At 46.2% G+C, this 17,883-nt stretch overlaps 2 protein-coding genes across 3 annotated transcripts in view; both read left to right on the top strand.

The window, feature by feature from the left end:
• Positions 1-16,353, top strand: part of CD151 (CD151 molecule (Raph blood group)) — a 31,846-nt gene extending 15,493 nt beyond the window's left edge. For both annotated transcript variants that reach the window (XM_057371438.1, XM_057371439.1), the window contains 7 exons: positions 3,047-3,150; positions 4,171-4,362; positions 8,861-8,935; positions 11,386-11,490; positions 12,353-12,508; positions 13,366-13,452; positions 14,218-16,353. In XM_057371438.1, the coding sequence (XP_057227421.1) occupies positions 3,067-3,150; positions 4,171-4,362; positions 8,861-8,935; positions 11,386-11,490; positions 12,353-12,508; positions 13,366-13,452; positions 14,218-14,277 (759 nt within the window). In that variant the 5' untranslated portion in view covers positions 3,047-3,066 and the 3' untranslated portion in view covers positions 14,278-16,353. The remainder of the gene's footprint in view (positions 1-3,046; positions 3,151-4,170; positions 4,363-8,860; positions 8,936-11,385; positions 11,491-12,352; positions 12,509-13,365; positions 13,453-14,217) is intronic.
• RPLP2 (ribosomal protein lateral stalk subunit P2) overlaps positions 1-16,457 on the top strand; it is a 118,004-nt gene extending 101,547 nt beyond the window's left edge. Inside the window, exon 5 of the mRNA XM_057371441.1 lies at positions 16,426-16,457. Within this exon, the coding sequence (XP_057227424.1) occupies positions 16,426-16,442 (17 nt within the window). The 3' untranslated portion in view covers positions 16,443-16,457. The remainder of the gene's footprint in view (positions 1-16,425) is intronic.
• Positions 16,458-17,883: the final 1,426 nt, after the last annotated feature.

The raw sequence follows: 17,883 nt of genomic DNA, 5'->3' as shown, positions 1-17,883 counted from the left end.
TGTGTTCATCAGAGAGCTCATTTGTAATTATTAATAATAATTACACATTCAGAACAGGTCTTTGCCTCAGTGTTTAAAATAGAACAGAATTATGTGTGTTAATTACTGTTGCTGTTTCTTGTCCCGTTTCAAGAGTGATTCTTATCAGTTCTGAGGGTTTGTTGTAAGGGTGACTGAAAGCAAGAGACCCTGCTTATGTCAGTGACTTCATCCTTGTGCTGTGACACTGGCTGGCACCTCTGTGCTTTTGGGGCCATGAGGCYCAGAGCCTGCACTGACCCTAAGCCTGGGAAGCAAATTGTGGCTCCACTTTCCCACTGCCAGGGCTGTTTGGGAAAAGGGTTTCACCGTAGTCTCTTGCCSTAACTTGCTTTCCCTGAAAACCAGGGTAGGTCCCTGAAGCCCGACCCTGTCTTTGCAGGTGATGGGTGGCAGCACATTGCCCTGTGTGAGGCAWGGAGAGCAAACACTTGACTTCCAAATAGAGGTTCTAGAGAGCTGCCTTTCCCTGAATAGTTGTCTGGGTGAGTCATTAAACATGCAGAGGCAGCCACTGCCATCAGCTCTGCTCCTGGCTAGGAAGGACAGATCAAACAGGAGACAGCCCTGATTGCTTTCTGATTCATGGTCTGCCATCCCTGGTGAATCACCCTGCCTTATAAACCTGCAGCTGTTTCCTGCCAGCTTTCTGGAARCAGGCATATTCTCTCCTGCCAGCCGTGAAGCCAGGCTGCCTGAAAGGCCTGTACGCAGCACTGGGTGGAGCAGGATTTGCAGACTTGAGGGGGATTTCAGACTGTGTCTGAAAATGGGATGCAAGTGCAGTCTCAGGTGTGGGTCTGCCCTGTCCTCACCCAGAACAAGATGGAGCTGATTGGAATTTTTAAGCTCTTGGATCACAAGGGATACAAGTTAGTGTCCCTTGTTAGGACCCAGCACCTGCTCTATGGYGATATGTGGGGGAAGGAAGGCTCTTAAAATCCTCGGGAGCAAGAGGGAAACTGGGCTGAGGAGCCTAAGGACAGAAAGCATTGTTACCATCCCTTGGTCAGTGTTTGTAAACTTGCAGTGCATGTTTCTCTACATACAGCCCTGATGTTTGAAGGGGTAGGCAAAAGACCTGTTACCAGAAGGCATCTCTCAGGCCTGGGCTGAGGTACCTGTTTTGGGTTGTGCAGGTGTGCATGGCTGCCTTGCTCCTGCCATTCTTGTTCTGTGGCTAAATGAAGCCTCTGGGAGCTGTAAATCTGTCACTCTCCATGAATGTTGTATCCTTGGGGCATCTTCTCACGGAGAGTTTGCAAGCCTGGTCGATTCATACAGTACCATTCCTTCTCACTGCCCTGGGTCTATTTGTGCTGCAACATGGTAATTAATCTGAGGATTGCTGGAGGTTCTGATCTCTCCTGAAGATAACTCTGAAGACCTGTTCASCTTGATATGTGCCACCACCTCAGAGCTGCTCCCTTTGCCAGTGAAGCAGCATTCTGCTGCCAGCTACTGTTGCCAGATGTTATTCTAGAGAAAAATGTTTTCTTGTGAAAYGATGATGGGTGTGGGCATGGGTGGGACTGTTGGCATGTTCTCACCCTTGTTAGCCTGCCCTACTAGTTTCTAAAGCACAGGCCTGGCTGAGGTTTTTGATTGGGCTGACATGAAGCAAAGGGAAATGGTTTCCTGCAAATAAAATACAGTTATGCTGCAGAATGGGCAGCTGCTGTTCCCAGCCTTGGTTCATCTGGCTCTAAAGCCAGACATTAGAAGTGTGGTGGCAAAGATAATGCTGAAGGTCGCCTGATGTGCAGCCTGGCTGTGTGTACCTGTTTCTCACTTTCTTTTTCTTTGCTGTCGGGTGTTTTGCCAAGGTAGATGAGTGCCTGTACTGCATGGCTGGGTGCAGCTGCAGTAGGTGCCTGGAGGGAGCTTGCGTCCCTTGTRTGGAGAAGTTTTGTAATTTAACTAAGCATGAACACCATGCCTCTGGAAAAATGTGGAGGCTCTTTGCCTGCCTGCTTCCAGGGAAATTGCCGATTTAGGAAAACACTGCACTCTGACATGGGGGCACAAGGTTTGCATCATTCTTTGCTGGCTGGTGGCAGGGAGGAAAGGGGTGTTTTTTTTAATTGAATGCAGGTAGTGAGGAATTGGTTGCACTTCTGCAYCCTGCCTCACACAAGTGATGCTGGCAGCGATACTCTGGGCAGTGCCTTTGTCCTGTCTGCCTGGTCAGGCAGTGATGAGAGGATTTTTTGAGAGGTTCAGACTTTGAGGTTTGAATAACTGGCAGTGAAGGACATGGAGCTGTGCTTGCTGTAGATGCACTTCTGAGAAATGTGCTCCAGGGTGTAGCCGATCTATAACACTGCACTGGGACTGACTCAAAACAAACTCCCATTCTTTACATACCTGCAGGGGCATTTTATGCTGTCAGATCATCTGAAGCCAGTGGTTATGTTTCTTCCTCTTAGTCGCTGGGAGAGATCTTTAGTGCACTGAGACACAGCTAGYTAGTGTGAAGGGCCATGAAAAGTAAGCACTGAAGAAGAGAATTAATTAGTCCAACAGACCACTGGGGTTCAAAAAGGATAGGACATTTGTGCATATAACAAATATGTTCCCTGTTACAGTYGTAAAGATTAAAAATAGCCCAAACTTAGAGGAGGATCTATTTAAGGCAGTTGTAACTAATGCCAGTGAGAAAATAGTATTCTTTGGAGACAGATTATTCCATAAATATCAGAGGTTTCTGTTGCCGCCTTCAGAACAGCAGGCTGTAGTCAGGCGCCAGACTGGGATTTTCTGGAGAACAGGTCTGGGATTGTGTGAGATCTTGTGTGTAGGTCACCCAAATGGATACCAGAGCTCTTTACCTGGGCAAGCACTGTCCTGTGTTTCTGAAGTCAGTTGAGTGGCTTGTTCACTGTCTTACTTCAGCAGAAGATTGGAAGTTAGATCTTGCAGGAGGATAGTAGAAATACTGGCCTTCTGGGAAAAGTGACTGACTGACTCAAACTTTTCTGGGTTTTTTCGTTTTTTTTTTTTTTAGGAGCTTGGTGAACCAGAAAGATGCGTGAATATACAGAAAAGAAGGAAACATGTGGGACCATCTGTCTGAAGTACCTGCTCTTCATCTTCAACTTCTTTTTCTGGGTAAGAAAATTCAGTCTGTGTCAGAGGCAATGAGATGACACTGCAGTTTTGGTGTCAGAGGTGCAGAAATCTTGGGCRTGATGAAGTCTTAGGGAAGAAGTGCTGACGTCAGTAGGACACAGCTTTTGCCCTGTTGGGTGAAATGCCACCCCTTGGGCTTGGCTGCCCAGGCTGCAGAGGTTGTGGTTTGACATTGTAGTATGTGGCTGTTTCRAGGTCATGTTACCAAATATAGGAAATTACTGGAAGCCTGAAAATAAGCTTTGTTTTTTCACCTGGTTTACTTTTTCCAGGAGCCTACGGKCTCTACTGTCTTGCCATTCCTCCTGTCAAAATGGCAGAGGGAGTCCCGGCAATGCAGTGAGACAGCTGGATARCACATACCTTCTTGCAGCTTGTTTTCATTAGAGCCTCCTAGAATTGTGCTTTCTACCACAGAGGTTACTAATGTCAAAAGATTGTGTTTGACTTTGGTGCATGGGATAGAGCATTGGAGTATCCAGGTCAGATCTTCAAGGAGAACTGTCTGAGCTTATTAGAAGCTGCCTAAAACCCTCTGGAAACACAAGGCTTGCACAGAGAGCAGGGACTGCTAGGGGTGTGGTTGGGTTCTTTGTGTGCATTTGCTACAAGGTTTAGAGTTTAACCAGCCAGGCTGGTCATACAGATTTGCCCTTTTTTATTTGCCCAAAATCAAGTGTGGCTACATTTGAGAAGACTCTGGTCCAAGTATGAACTGCTGTGTACAGGTAGATGGTTCAGATAGCTTCCACCCTCAGGCTGCCTGGGATGCAGAACTGGGTGTCCTGAAGCTCTGTGCTGTGTTGAACTTGAGGCATTGTGCTGAACTTGAAGCATTGGCCTACTCTGGTCCCAGTGAGTCTATCCTTTAATGTAGATCATCTTTGGCTCAGCCTATGGAGCTGAGGYACATCCTGCTGGTCCTGTCCAGTTGTTCTGGGAGGGGAGGAAGTTGGTACCTCAAACACCTTTCATTTGCTTGCTTCTCTCTCTCTCCAGCTGGCWGGTGGGGCTGTGATGGCAGTGGGCACCTGGACCCTGGCTGAGAAGAGTGACTACATCAGCCTGCTCTCCTCCAGCACATACTCTGCAACTGCTTATATCCTGGTGGTGGCTGGRGTGGTGGTCATGGTTACTGGCATCCTTGGGTGCTGTGCCACCTTCAAGGAGCGGCGGAATTTGCTAAGGGTGGTAAGTTTCGCTTGGTTGTTTTTTGGGGGGGCAATATCTTGATTTTGCTGTATATCAACCTTATTTGTTTGTCCTAGAACAAATAACACTAAGGCTTCCAGCTCCTGACAGCAGTGCTGTCCATGTCCCAGGGAACAGGTTTTACTGCAGAGCATTTCCTTGCATCCACACAAAGTATGTACTGTATGGTTCAAAAGTAAAAAGTGTAGTTGTAATACCCATGTTTTGTGTAAGAACATCTATTTGAAACTATTCAAAACAAAATCTTGTGGCTATTGTCTCATCCTTCTTCCTTGCCCATCCTATATTCGCTTTTGGAAAATGCAAAGAGGGAAGAAAATATGAGAGACCTGTAACAAAATTAGCTTTTAATGACATTAGGTTCAAACCAGATTAACACACTTCTTCACTTGGTTATCAAAGATGAGAACATTTCCAGTATTTTCTTTAGTTTCAAAAAATTACTTTAGTCTTGCTTCCACACACAAAAAAAAGCCATACTCTTTTGATAATCTGCTGCTTCTTCTACACCTTTCTCTGTGCTACTTCCTGAGCTCCCTGCTCACCCACCTACACTGAAGTTTTTTACCAGCTCTGGGGTTTCTATTTCACTCCATCCCTCTCAAGTCTCCCTTTTAGTGTGGAGTGTGGCAGCAGTCTGTTTTAGTGTCTGGGCTGCAGTGGTGAGTGCAGTGACYGAAATTACAGTCAGTGGCTCTTGCCTTTCAAAGGTACAGGAAAAGAGACTTCAGCCACTAGCTCCTCCCTGTGCAAATCCTCGTTCACCTGACTGACCCTGTTTTTCCTCTTTGGTTTGGTAGAGGAGCAGAAATAGGAGTGTGAGCAAGCCTGATGGTTCAGTGCTGTGAAGTCCTGATAATCCCTGTGAGAGACAGAGTAGGGCCAGGAAGGGAGAATAAAAATACAGAGGGAGACACAGTGAGTGCATTGCTGATGCTTTTTCAGTAGGCTTCTGGTCTGTAGCAGTCGGGTTTGGCCTTGCTGTGCTAACTSTCCATGCCAAAGAGATCTCCCTTTGTCTTTTTCSCTCAGCTAGATGCTACRTATGAAAATCCAGTGGGGTTTTCTTTGTTATTCTGCCATAGAAAACTAATAATTGTCTCTTGGGAACAAAAGGTCACGCTGTCTCCTTACACCACGCGGGCCTTTTGGAGTGTCTGGTTGTGACAGGCCTATTGTCTCTTCTTGCTTGTGCTCTGCTTTGGCTGCCCTGAGTAATCTGACTGTGTTTGCCAGGGCTGGGTGAGCCTGGCTGGGGGCCTTTGCCAGCTCTGAGCTCAGACAGTAATCCTGACAGCTTCACAGTCACCCCAGGGGCTGTGCCAGCTGGTCCCACTTTCTCTCTGTACAAGAGACCTATGTAAATGTGGCAGGGAGCAGTATAAGCAGCACTGTCTGCTCTCCCCAGTGCTGCCTTGGTGCTCTTAAAATCAGTTATTGACAGCTTTGGGTGTTGTTTGTAAAATGCATACCTCGTTTTTAGTTTTTCTCTTGAAGCCTTGGGATGCTGTGATTTTATTTGCTGCCTTCCATGTAACTATGAGTTTTATGGGCCCACTTCAAGGTTTTTCATAGTATTTCACTGCTCATCACTCACAGCTGTGCTACTTTTTTGTCATTTCTTACTGGCCTTTGTTAACCATGTGCTGTGCTGAGACTTGGACAGCAGAGGTGCAGTTTCTCCGGCTCCATGAGCAGAAAAGGCAGTGGATTTGCAGCCTGGCTGGCTGTGATTCTGCAGTCCAGCTCTTTACAATGACACAGACCACTGTTAYATCACACTTAAGTCAAAATGCAAGCAGGGGTTCCAAGGAAAGACCTGCCAAATAAAAGACCTTGCCTATAAAGAGAAGATAGRTTTCTTCAGGCTTGGCCCCTCACTGTGCCTCTTCTAGTCAGCAACCTTGGACAGGGAGAAGGAAACACGCATGGGTTAGGATTTCTGCTGCATTTCAGCCTGGAGCTCTCCCACTGAAGTGAGGTTGCTGATTTAGGAGGARTATTGTTGCTATTTATCTCTTTTTCAGATAGTGGAAAGATGTCTCCAGATAATTATTGGGTTGTAGGTGGGTTAAACCATTTTTCGTGTTATTCAGAGAAAACACACGTAACACTTGGTACTTCACTCAAACACTTGAAACTGGATGGAAGCAGTTTGGACTCTGTAGATCTTGAGATACCCCACAGCCCTGATGCTGTTTTGGAGCAAGAGACAGGGTAAACTTTGCTGAGAGCCCACCCAGGTCCAGGCATGTGTTTGCTAGAGGGCTTTTGGTGATCACACATTTCTGACATGGGAAACAAGTAGGGCATGTCCCTACAGTTCCATGCCAGAGCAAGCCTACTCCTTCCATAGCAGAACTCTAAGAAAGCCCTGCAGCTGCAGCTGAAGAGCAGGGAGAGCAGTCCTGTGCTCTGTGTGTGTCCAGAGTGAAAGCTGCAGCTCCTCTGTATCAGCATGATACTTAGAAGTGGCCCTCAGGGAGCGATGAGAGTAAGATAATGGTGGGGTGTATCAGCAGAGACAAGTTGGGTTCACGGGTGGTAGATGTGCTAACCTCCCTCACAAGGTTTTACTTGTGACTCAGATTTGTTAAGGTCTGCTGGATACGTGTTTGTTTATATCCACTGTAAGCAGCAGAGAGCTTGTGGTGGCATAACTTCAGCTCTACCTGAATGCATCTGACATGAYACAGAAAGGAAAAATAAATAAGCTTTCCAGTCCATTGGTTGTTCTCAGCATCCTGCCATCCTTCTGCTCCTCCTTGGCTGAGAGATGATGTCAGATCAGTTAAGGCATAACTAGATCCCAACAAAAGAGAGCCAGCCATTGTGTCAAGGTCTGCCAACCCTTTCTTGCCTCTTTTCAACCTCCTGGGAGTGCTGGGACCAGCCTTTGGCTATCTTGCACTGCAGTGGGTGACTCATTCCCCTGGGATGAATGGGTACCTTGTACAGGCGGCTGCAGAGATGGTTGGGATCCTGATCGCTGCTGGGGAGAGCCTGGGGCAAGAGAGTGAAAGGCRGAGATTGTGTGCTCAGATTAAACCCAGCTGGCCTTCCTTTGCAGCTGCTGAAGCCCAGCAGGGGTGAAAGAGGAAGCCTGAGCGTTTGTKTCATTTTACTCCTGCAGAATGGGCTTGGAAATACCTTGTGAAAAGAGTGCAYAGTGGGGGTGTAACCCTTGTGCAACAGAATGCATCCTTGCTGTGTCCAGATCTTCACTGTCCTTCTTTGTGCAGGTGTGATGTCCAGTTATATTTTTGGGAGCCATTTGCTCCATCTCTTGGTAACAGACCTTTCTTAAGGTTGAAGGTAAACAGAAAATGGGAGATATTTTGTTTGGTCTGTCCTGGGGAAGCCAGCTCTTACGGAGACTTACCTTGAGGTCTTTGTTATGGCTGGAACTGGTGTCTCTTCAGGTTTATCTAAAGAAAGAATTATTTAATAGCAGTGATAGAACAGCCTGGATCTGTAAAGTAACTGTTTATTGATGACCATGAGCRAGGCAGGGGCTGTTTGTCAGGAGAAGGATTCTTCCTGGAAAGCTGCCTTTGACCCTAAGAAGAAGTGGACACACCACCCTGGCTCTTCAGGCCTGCCTCATTCTTTTATTCTGTTGCACATATTCCTCATGGCTTCCCTACTTGTTTGTGTATAGAACAGGGCTTCCAAACAGTTTTCTGTACTTTCTTTTGGATCTCCTTGTAAGCARGGTCTACCCTTATCACTTCACTGCCACTAAGCCCTTTTAAGAAATAGTCACATTCTCCTATTAGTCTTCTGAGAGTTCTTCTCACTTTGTTTTGGAGATGCTGAGCTTTTCCGTTTAGATCCCAGTTCAGGAGCACATAAAGTCAGAGTTCAGAGTATGAATCAGTGCTGAAGTCCATSCACTTCAACAGTGCCCCTCAGCCTGTAGCTCAGCCCTGCAGAAGTCACTGGGAGCACAAATTATGCTTTATGCTTAGCTGCTCTGCTGTATATTTGGTGAAATGGGCCCTCTGTGGCTTTATTGAATCATCTCCATAACATACATTGCTCCTTATTAACTTGGTGAAATGCCAAAACAAGCGAAAGTAATTTTTTTTATATTGATGTCAGAATCAGATGTTTTCTATGGTACTGAGTGCAGTCATCAGGTTATCTAGCARCCCCTTTCTTTTGTACAGTGTTCTTATCTTGGTTGCCTGCACTTTTCCATTCTCTGTATCCCTCTGGCTCTRTGAGTTAAACTCATACTTGCAACTGCTTGTMTTCAGTTATTCTGTGGTTTGGTGGTTTTATTTTTAATCTGTGCAATTGTTCCTTTCCTACACTACTGAAATCTCCTTTTCTACACTACTTAATCCCAGCCCTTGAACTCTGCTGCAGAAAAGCATTGATGAAGACAGGTATTTTACCATGCAAAGAAAAGCTGCYTCCCAGCACCTCCTTATGATCTGTTCTAATGTCCTCTTTTTCCCATTGTTTTCAGTACTTCATATTGTTGCTATGCATCTTTCTCCTGGAGATCATTGCTGGAATCCTGGCTTATATCTACTATCAGCAGGTGAGTGGACATTAGTCCTTAGATACTCTAATGAGGAAGAGATAACAGCTCATTATCATCCCATTTATCCAGCCAAAATTTGGCTTAGGTAACTGGGACATAGGTCTGGTTGTGGTTCACCTATTCACTCCCCTCCATATACAAAAGATCTTGGGTTATCTACTGGTTTTGACAAAGTGTTGGTCATTACTCTGAGGGGTTTGCCCAGCTCTGCTGCTCAGCTCCGACCTSTGGTGCACCTTGTGTGCTGTTTATCTGCAGACCTTTGCAGAAATCAATTTTTGAGTCTGAGTAGATCCAGGAACTCTCCTAAAACCCTCCAAGGCATAGTGCAAGCAACTGAAATCACGTTGGTGCCATTTAGCATGTTCAGGACATAGGAACAGTTGCTGCTGCATCTGGCAAAGGTAATGAATGGTCCAGCTGAGAGGTCCTTTTAGGTCAAGAGATTTTTTGAGAGCTTTACTTAAGCAGCCCAGCTGAGGGGCTGGAGTAAAAGGACAGGCTCTGAACAGCTGCAGGTCTGGCACTCTTTGCAGTTGCCTAGAGCATAGCCTAAGTCATCACTTTGTTTTCAAAGGGAGTTTAACTGTCAAAGCACAAACAGCCTGCAAAGTTGCTCTCATGTCTGGAAATTGATTGGAAGTGGCAAATTAGGATTGTTATCAAATGGCTGTGTGAAAAGCAGCTGAACATCCCATCTTGTTGRCTTCACTGCCAGGATTTCTTGCCATTCCATTTGCTCTTGGACCTTCTGTGCTTTGCCTTGGATGGGCACTGGTGGTTTACAAGACGCCAAARAACTGTACTGGCTCCTGCCAGGAGRGATCTGGGGTATGAGTGTGCATATTTAACAGGAAAAGATCAATCCTGGCAGGCATGGCAGGAAGCCAGGATCTGTCCATCCATCTGTGCAAAGGCATGAGGTTCGTGTGTGACAATGGATGAAGAGGAGCTGATCTCTGGGTTGAAATAAGGGACAGCTTATCCAGAACTGTACCCTTGAGTGCTTTAGATCACTTGAGCACATCTCTGGTCAACAGATGCACATCCCTTTGCCCTCTGGCTGATAAGTCCCCCTTTTCTCTAGGTAGCAGGCTGCTTGCTCTGTTTGCCACTAATTTTATTTCAGCCCTTGCTTTGGTGTCCAAGGTTTGCATGCATGTGTGTCTAAACTGGTTCTTTTGTTATTTTCTGTTCCAYGCTGCAGTTCTTCCCCGTGAGCCTGCAGGTAACTGCTTTTCTCCMAAGTAATAATTCTGCTGATGGACTCTCCTCTTTATTTGCCTCTGCCTTCCAGTTGCTGAACCTTTTCCTTTCTTTCTATTATGCTAAGTCCTTTGCATTTCCATAGAGCTTCCCAGCCCAGGATCTCAAACCATTTTGCAAATACTAATGAATGATGCCTCTTATCATCTCTGTGAGGTAGGTGTTGGCCTCTTTGACATGTGGGGTTGGAAGAAACAGTGTTTCAAAGGGAGAATAAACTCCAGACTGTATTTTGCACAGTTCAGCATAACCAGATATTTGACCTCTCATTTACTACCTACTGTGTAGAATAAAARGTATATAAAGAGGTTGTTCAGCTGTTTCATCCATTAATCCTATTTAAAATGTGTGTTGACATTGTTTATTAGTATAGGAAACTTGGAATTTCAAAGGTGATGGACTAAAGCAGTGTTGCTGCATGAACCAGTATGCAAAAAAAAAAAAAAAGATGCAGCTCTTTAGCACTTTTTGTCTGTCACTAAAGGGTGAGAAGAATTCAGCTGGATTAAAAGAGTCTCCACAGGAATAAGTGTTTGAAACCAATCATCTGAACATGCCAGTGGTTTATGATGATGCTTTCAGAAATTCTGCTCTTGCAGAATCCGACTTTGTCTGTTATCAAGAAAGGCCTTGCAGTGATTTTTGCAATCACACTCTTAATGCCCTCCTGTGGCATCCTTTTTGAAGATGATACAAGAGCTGTTTGGTCTATGTGGCTTYAGTCCATCATGCCAAGGGCTCTGATTTAATCCTGCTCCTGGAGAGAGTGATTTGGTTTCTAGTATTTCATTCCAGGCTTTAGAAGGAGAAGACTGCATATGGTCTCCCAGGCATATTCATGTTTGAGCAGGCACACTTTTATATTCCCTTTCATTGGAGGCATGTCTTGGCAATCTTGCATTTTCAAGGTGAGAAGCCATGTGGGGTTGTGTAACACAGGCTGAAATTTGGTCTCCTTCCAGTTATTAAAACAGTTTACAGATTAGAGTTATGATCTGTAATMATTTCAAAATAACCTGTCTAGTCCAGCCTTGGAGGATGATCTTGAAGGAATTTGTAGCTTCCACCAGGTTCTCTGTTCTCCTCTTGGAACAAAGGCTGTGGAATGGATGCAGAGCTTTGGGTCGTTCTGAGGAGTGAGTTTGCCTTATGATTTTATCCCACTTGTCTCTTCCATTCAGCTGAGCCTGGAGCTGAAGCAAAATTTGAAGAACACCATGACCCAGAAGTACCGGAGGGAGGGAGAAGAGAGTGTCACCAATGCAGTAGACAAACTGCAGCAGGAGGTGGGTATCTCTGGAGGCAAAGAGAATTAATGTCACTGCAGGGCTGAAAAACRAAGCACACAAAAGGCATCTCTTGATGGCCAACCTACAGATACTTCTTCAGTATGCTGAGTGTATGTTTTGCTTGTTCTGCATCAAGACAAAGTTGGGCGAGGTGCAGGGCCTGAGCCATGTAACTGGCAGAATGGCATGGTGTGATCACTGAATTGCATGACCAGTGACACTGGGGAAACGGTATCTGAGCTGCTCCCAGTGAACTGGAGCTGCCAAGTTACTCTGACAGCTGCTTCTACTTTCCCAGTTCAAAGCTTTGGAGAAATTGTTGACATTTTTYATTAAGTGTCTCAGTACCCTCGAGAACAAGATGTAATGAAGTAACTCTCCTGCCAGTGTTGCTTGCTGTGCCTGGCTCAGGGGTGGTTCAGGTTAGGGCTGCCACAGTTCTGACAGGTTTTCCCAYAGAAAGGACCCTTGTGCATAGGCACTTTCAAAGCACAGGGACTACTCTATGCATATTGCCATAGCAGGTGCATTTATGATGATAAGTGGTAATTAAACTTATCCTGTTGCCATCATTAACACAGTTATGTGCTGAGGCAGCTGCAGGTGCACTCTGGTTACAGTTCTGGTTCCAGCAGTAAACAAAAGTTACAGCTGCTGAAGGAGGGATGAATATGATATTTAATGGCCATTTGGGGAACTCTTAACACAAGAGTCACTTATAATTATAAAAAACCCAAACCCGTGAGATAGCTGGAGTGTCTGCAAAGGAGGGTGAAGCCCAGGGCTTGGTGTGGGAGGCTGGAGCGGGAAGAMGGTTGCAGTGCTTGCAGGTTCAGCTTTGTTCTCTGTGTGTGTACAGTTCAAATGCTGTGGRAGCAACAACTACACGGACTGGGCTGACAGCCTGTGGATCAAATCTCCAGAGGCCAGTGGGAGGAAAGTCCCAGACAGCTGCTGTAAGACGATCACTGAYCTGTGTGGCAGAAGAGACCATCCTTCCAACATCTACAAGGAGGTAAAGAGCARAAGGGCTGCAGAGCTACCTGTCACAAAGAATGTGTAAAGGTGGTGTGCAGGGAGTGAGGGTGTTGGATTATTACTGCAAACTGTCAGTAGCTTTCAMAGTCAGTGGCATTCCTTGGAATGTAGAATTCACTTCTTTAGCTGAGAGTTCAGCTCTGCAGACTATTACTTAATATGTAGATATAGAGGAAAAGAATAAATTMTATTACCACTGAGAACGTTAACAGTGGAGGAACCAGGAGAGGTTGTTGGTTCTKCGTGCAAATACTACATTTGATACAGCTTCCTGTGGTTGGAAATACTCAGTGAGGTTCAAGTGGAGATACTTCTGGTTCTTGATTGACAGTTGCGAGGCAGAGACAGACAGAGCCTGGCTTTTCAGGTTCACACCAAAACTCACTGCTGTAATAAATAGCAGCTAGAAGAACTTGTTCTTAAAAGGCTTCAATTATGTTAGACTTCKTGGTACTGGATGCATTCAGCAACATTTYCTTGGCCMTTTGGCCTTACAGGAGTAAACAACMCCTCCAGGCAGGAGCTAAGCTGTGAGTGAGGGAATCTTTTTCCACATACCTGAGAGAAGAATGACAYTGTGTGTGTGATGTGGCTGGTTCTCCTGCATTTCTCCTGCCCAGCCAGCAGCCACCTCAGGTTTGTTCAGAGATTCCTGAGCCAGTTGGTCCTGAGCAATACCAGTCATGATGCAGTTCACATTATCTGCTTAGCTATTCCAGAGATGCCGGGGGAAGAGATTGCTCACAGACACCACTTTTTAAAGTTCTGCTTTCAAGGGTGTCAAACATGGTTAAAATGAAGCTGACTTTCCATGTTCCTCCTTTCACCCTACAGAGTGGTTGCATTACCAAGCTGGAAAACTTCATTCAAGAGCATCTGAAAATTATTGGGGCAGTGGGCATCAGCATTGCTTGTGTGCAGGTAAAAGGGCTGAGGGAAGTTTTGGGGGTACTGGGCAGAAGTTGAAGGAACCCCTGAGMTGAGGGATGGAAAAAAAGATGGTTTGTTGCTCTTCCTTGCCTTGCAAGGAGAAGTGGCCAGGTACTTTGGGGACCCGAGGATCCACCAGCTGCAAAGCAAAAGCCTTTGTGCCAGTCTGGTGAATTCCCTGCAGGTGACGGTGCGTGTCCAGCAGGGCCTGGGAAGGAGCTGTGCTCCAGGGCCATGGGAGGCCGTGGCTCGGCAGCCCGAGGAAGCCCTCATGTGGCCGTGTCCCGTAACTGCCTGCCCCGCATCGGGGACCTGCCCACCCGGCATCCTAAAGGATCATCTCGAGTCATCCACAATTTTTCCTTCAGCTGTGTAATGTTGAAGAGCAGCCCTGTGGGTCAGCGATGATTTGCGAGAGGGTGATGAATAAAGGGTTGGGCTTTGAATGTTTCTCTCATTTTAAGAGGGGAGGGCACAGGATAYTCTTTTTTACCAATGCAGATGTGTCTGAGAGTTCCTTATCTTTCCCTTTGGTCTGGCAAGCAGCCAAATTACACCCTAGGAAGCTACTGGTGGTTAATTACAAGGATTAGCACAGATTGTTTTTCCTGCTGCCTATTGCAAGCTGGAATGTGTTATTCCCAGGCAGGAGCTGGCTGACACTCCAGTGTGGGTCTGAACTGTTATGCAAGTTGCTGACACTGCTGCATTCATTCTGTGTTTTTCATRTATTTCTTTCTTCCCTTTACACTGTAGATCTTTGGGATGATTTTCACCTGCTGCTTGTACAAGAGTTTAAAGTCAGAACCATATTAATAGCTGTGAGAGCTCTGTTGCTCYCCCTCTGCCACTTCCCTTAGCACCTGCCAGCCTGACCACTCTCCGCCACCACCACCAAAGTGTCTGTAACCTGAGGACTTGGCTCTGCAATTGAATGCCTTTAGAACCATGCCCTGCCTTACCTGTCCCTCTGGGGAAAGTCACCCTCGTTGTGTACAAGGCAGCCGGGAGTTCAGCAGGTCCTCTTCGGTGTCAAGAAACAAAAGAGCTGTGGATCTTCTGCTAGAAGCTTTAGCACAACAGTCCCTTGAYATAACGACCAAAGCAAGATTTATCCAAGGCCATTTTGCTTGAGGCTTTTTCCGAACCAACATGAAGCTATCAGGATGCTGYACAAGAATCACAGTTTGCTCTCTTGAGAAGTGGCTCAGCAGYACCGGGCATTGACTGTCAGGACAGATGATGGTTCTGCACTGAGCTGGAGCCAGAGCTGAGTTTCTCATACATGGAAGACTTCTCTCCCTCCTCCCAAGTCAATGTCCTAACACAGCTGTTCTCCACCAGAGAGGATGCCTGCCTGGTTACCTGGGGCAGGAGCTACTTGCCCTGTTGACTAAGAACACRACTTGGTGCAGCTGAAATCTAGTCGTGACACTCATGTTGCCAAGATGTAGTGGGTGCCTTAGGATTTCTCAGCAATTCTTCTTCCTTTTCCTTGAAGCCTCCTCTAACACAGTGCCATTAGGAGCCACAAGAGGCCTTTTGCTTCCCAGCAGTTCTGGAGCAAAGATGATGGACTGCGTTTTTTGGGTCTAGTCTGTTTTACTGAGTGGTTTCCAGCATGAGTGAGAACTCTTTCCACCTTCCTATCCCCTGATGAGGTTTGGTGAAGGACTGGTCTGTTTGTGGGGCTGACATATCTTGCTACCCTTTAGCCTGTTCAGTTAGTGGAAATACCTTTTTCATCTGTTACATGTTGAGATGTTCCCTTGGTTTGATTTTTCTTATTAAAACCTCCAGGTTTGCCTCCCTTGGGCAGGAAATGAATATACACCAATGTTTTATGAGCCTCCAAAGAGCTTGTTAATCAACTGAAGGTTTTCTGGCTTTGTCTAGAAGCTCACTTTACTGGTTAYTACCAAGAAGGTCAACAGAGTCAGTTTCAACCAATTGCCCCAGTGTACTTGGTAAATTAGTATTTACCAATTAGCTATTTGCTCCTGGGGAATAGGTTTCAATTAAATATTGTCTCTGCATTGGGATCCTGGATACATGTAGGACACAGACCTTTACATGGACTTGGTGCCAGCAGGATCTTAGCCTGAATTCATGGTATTTTGTGTTCCTCTTATCTTGTTCCCTTCTTCCTGGTATGCCTGTTACACTCATGAAGCAGCAGAAAGGGGAGTTCAGTATTTCTGAGCAGTGAAGACAAGCTCAGACTTTCATAAATAAATTTCTTCCTTCACCTGGCCTTTTAGCAGTGCTGGCTGAGCCCTGTCATTGGCAGCAGACAGCCAACAAAAGGAAAATCATCCAGACCAGTAAAAGGGTCTTGCTGTGTTGTGGGGCTTTTGGTTCACAGAGCAGAAATCCTGGACTGGAGCTAAAGGGTGACGTGTTAAAATTCAGAGCAGGTCAATCTGAAACTCCTCCATTATCAGTTCTATGAAATAATCTTCAACTAATGCAGAAAGCGAGGTGGAGGAACTGAGGTGTATCCTTTCTTCCACAGCAGTAGGAAAGAGAGTAAAGAAATCTCAATTATTCTGTAATGATCTAAAGGAGAAATCTCTAAATTATTTCTTGTTTTATAGTAAAGTTCCTTAACAAATATTGACTACTATCTAAGAGGAAAATATTGACCATGTTGCTTGAAGCAATATTTCTGATTTCTTAAGCATATCTTCATAGCTGCCTTTGCCCATTCCCTTCAAACACATTGTACAGGGTTGGGAGAGGCCAGGAAGAATGAGACATGAACAGTATGTTGGCTTTGTGTCCACTGAGTTGTTTTATACTTTTTCTCTGTGTAACAATATTTATCGCTTTTGGTTTTTTTTAACCCAGTTTAAGTTGCTGGCCAATAGAAAAATAAAGCTTAAGACTGTACTGACTCTGTGCAGCAAAATTGAAGTGCTACCATGAGCCAGGTGAGTTCTCTGTTTTGGTCAGAAGCTGCTGCTGAGGAGCAGCTGTAGCAGGAGCCGCGGGGTGTCCGGCAGGCACGGGGTGCTGGGTTAGAGTGTAGTGAGAAACCTGGAGCAGTGGCAGCCTGGCTCCTGAATGGAGCTGGGAGAGGTTCCCTTATAGGGGAAGGGGCTCAGGGTCCTGGGTTTTCCCTGAAGCACCCGAGTAGATGGGGACAATCCTTTTCCCGGGTTTTCCCTGAGGCACCCGAATAGATGGTGACAGTCCTTTTCCAGTGAGGCTGGGTGTTCRTAAGGTACCAGTTCAACAGCTGCTGCTACGAGTAAAGGCTCACTCAGGGTAGAAGCAGCAAGAGATGGAGCTCCGCAGTGGCAGTGAATTCTTCCCACAGCTACCACAGACCAGCTGTCCCTCCTCTGATGCTGAGAGTGARCTAGGAGCCAAAGCTAAGTCCAGTCCCTCACCCCCAGCCAGAATCTCCTGGTTCCTCTGCCCTTCCCAAGAGAAAACCCCTCAGGTAAGAGAGAGGTAGCCAGTTGCACCCCTTGCCCCTCATCCTCTCTCTAGCCACATCTTTTTTCTCCCGAGTATCCATCGTTATCATCTCCCAGGCAACAGATGGGAGAAAATTCCCTTAGAAAAAATAAAAGAAAAATCCTGACCTCCAGCATCCCGCCAGYCTGGTTATGATGTGCTGCTGTACGGTGCTGCAAGCTGCTCCTCCCTGTGGCACCTGAGAGCTAAGGGTGCAAAACCTCAGGGCTTGGTTGAGGTAATTTGAGTCCCTGAGAGGGGTTACTTGAGGTCATTTGGGGTTACTGGAGGTCATTTGGGGTTACTTGAGGTCACTGGAGTTCCTTAGAAGGGGTTACCTGAGGTCCCAGTCATTCCTCCTGGTAATTTGTGTTCCTAGTTGGGGTTACTTGGTATCATTCAAATCTGTTAATTGACTGTGGGATCAAATGAGGACACAGGTTACTTGAGGTCATTTGAGGCTCTGATCATTGATCAAGGGATCAAATGAGAACATAGAGGTTAATTGTATGAGCTGGGKCCAAATGAGAAGGGTCACTTTGGTGTAATGGATCAATCACTCCCAGTCCAGGGCAGGGGAGCCCAAGGCCTCAGGGTCACCCGGTGGCCTGCGGTGTCACCCATCACTTGTCCTCTCTCCTGTCAGGGACAGTATTAACTCTTTATATAATTATCAATAAATTCTGCTGCTGGGATTTATTAAATTATATTTACAGTAATTTGCAATAATATTGCTCTGGTGCTGTAGAGCAGCAGTCGCCTCGCACCAGCGGCGGGTCAAAGAGCGGGAGCAGACCTTTCATTATGGTGCTTTGGGATTTCGGTGTGGGAATGCGCGTGTCGTCTTTAATCATGGCGCTTTGGGATTTCGGAGTGGGCACGCCCTGTGACACGTTCCGCCCCGGCCGCAGTGCGGGGCGCGGCCGCGCGGTGGCACCCGGGACACGGTGCTGTCCC

This window comes from Malurus melanocephalus, unplaced genomic scaffold (assembly GCF_030028575.1).
Source record: "Malurus melanocephalus ecotype Western Australia unplaced genomic scaffold, MMel_1.1 scaffold_147, whole genome shotgun sequence".
Taxonomy (NCBI): domain Eukaryota; kingdom Metazoa; phylum Chordata; class Aves; order Passeriformes; family Maluridae; genus Malurus; species Malurus melanocephalus.
Note: the sequence above shows the minus strand (reverse complement) of the source record. Positions and strands in the feature narration are given on the sequence as shown.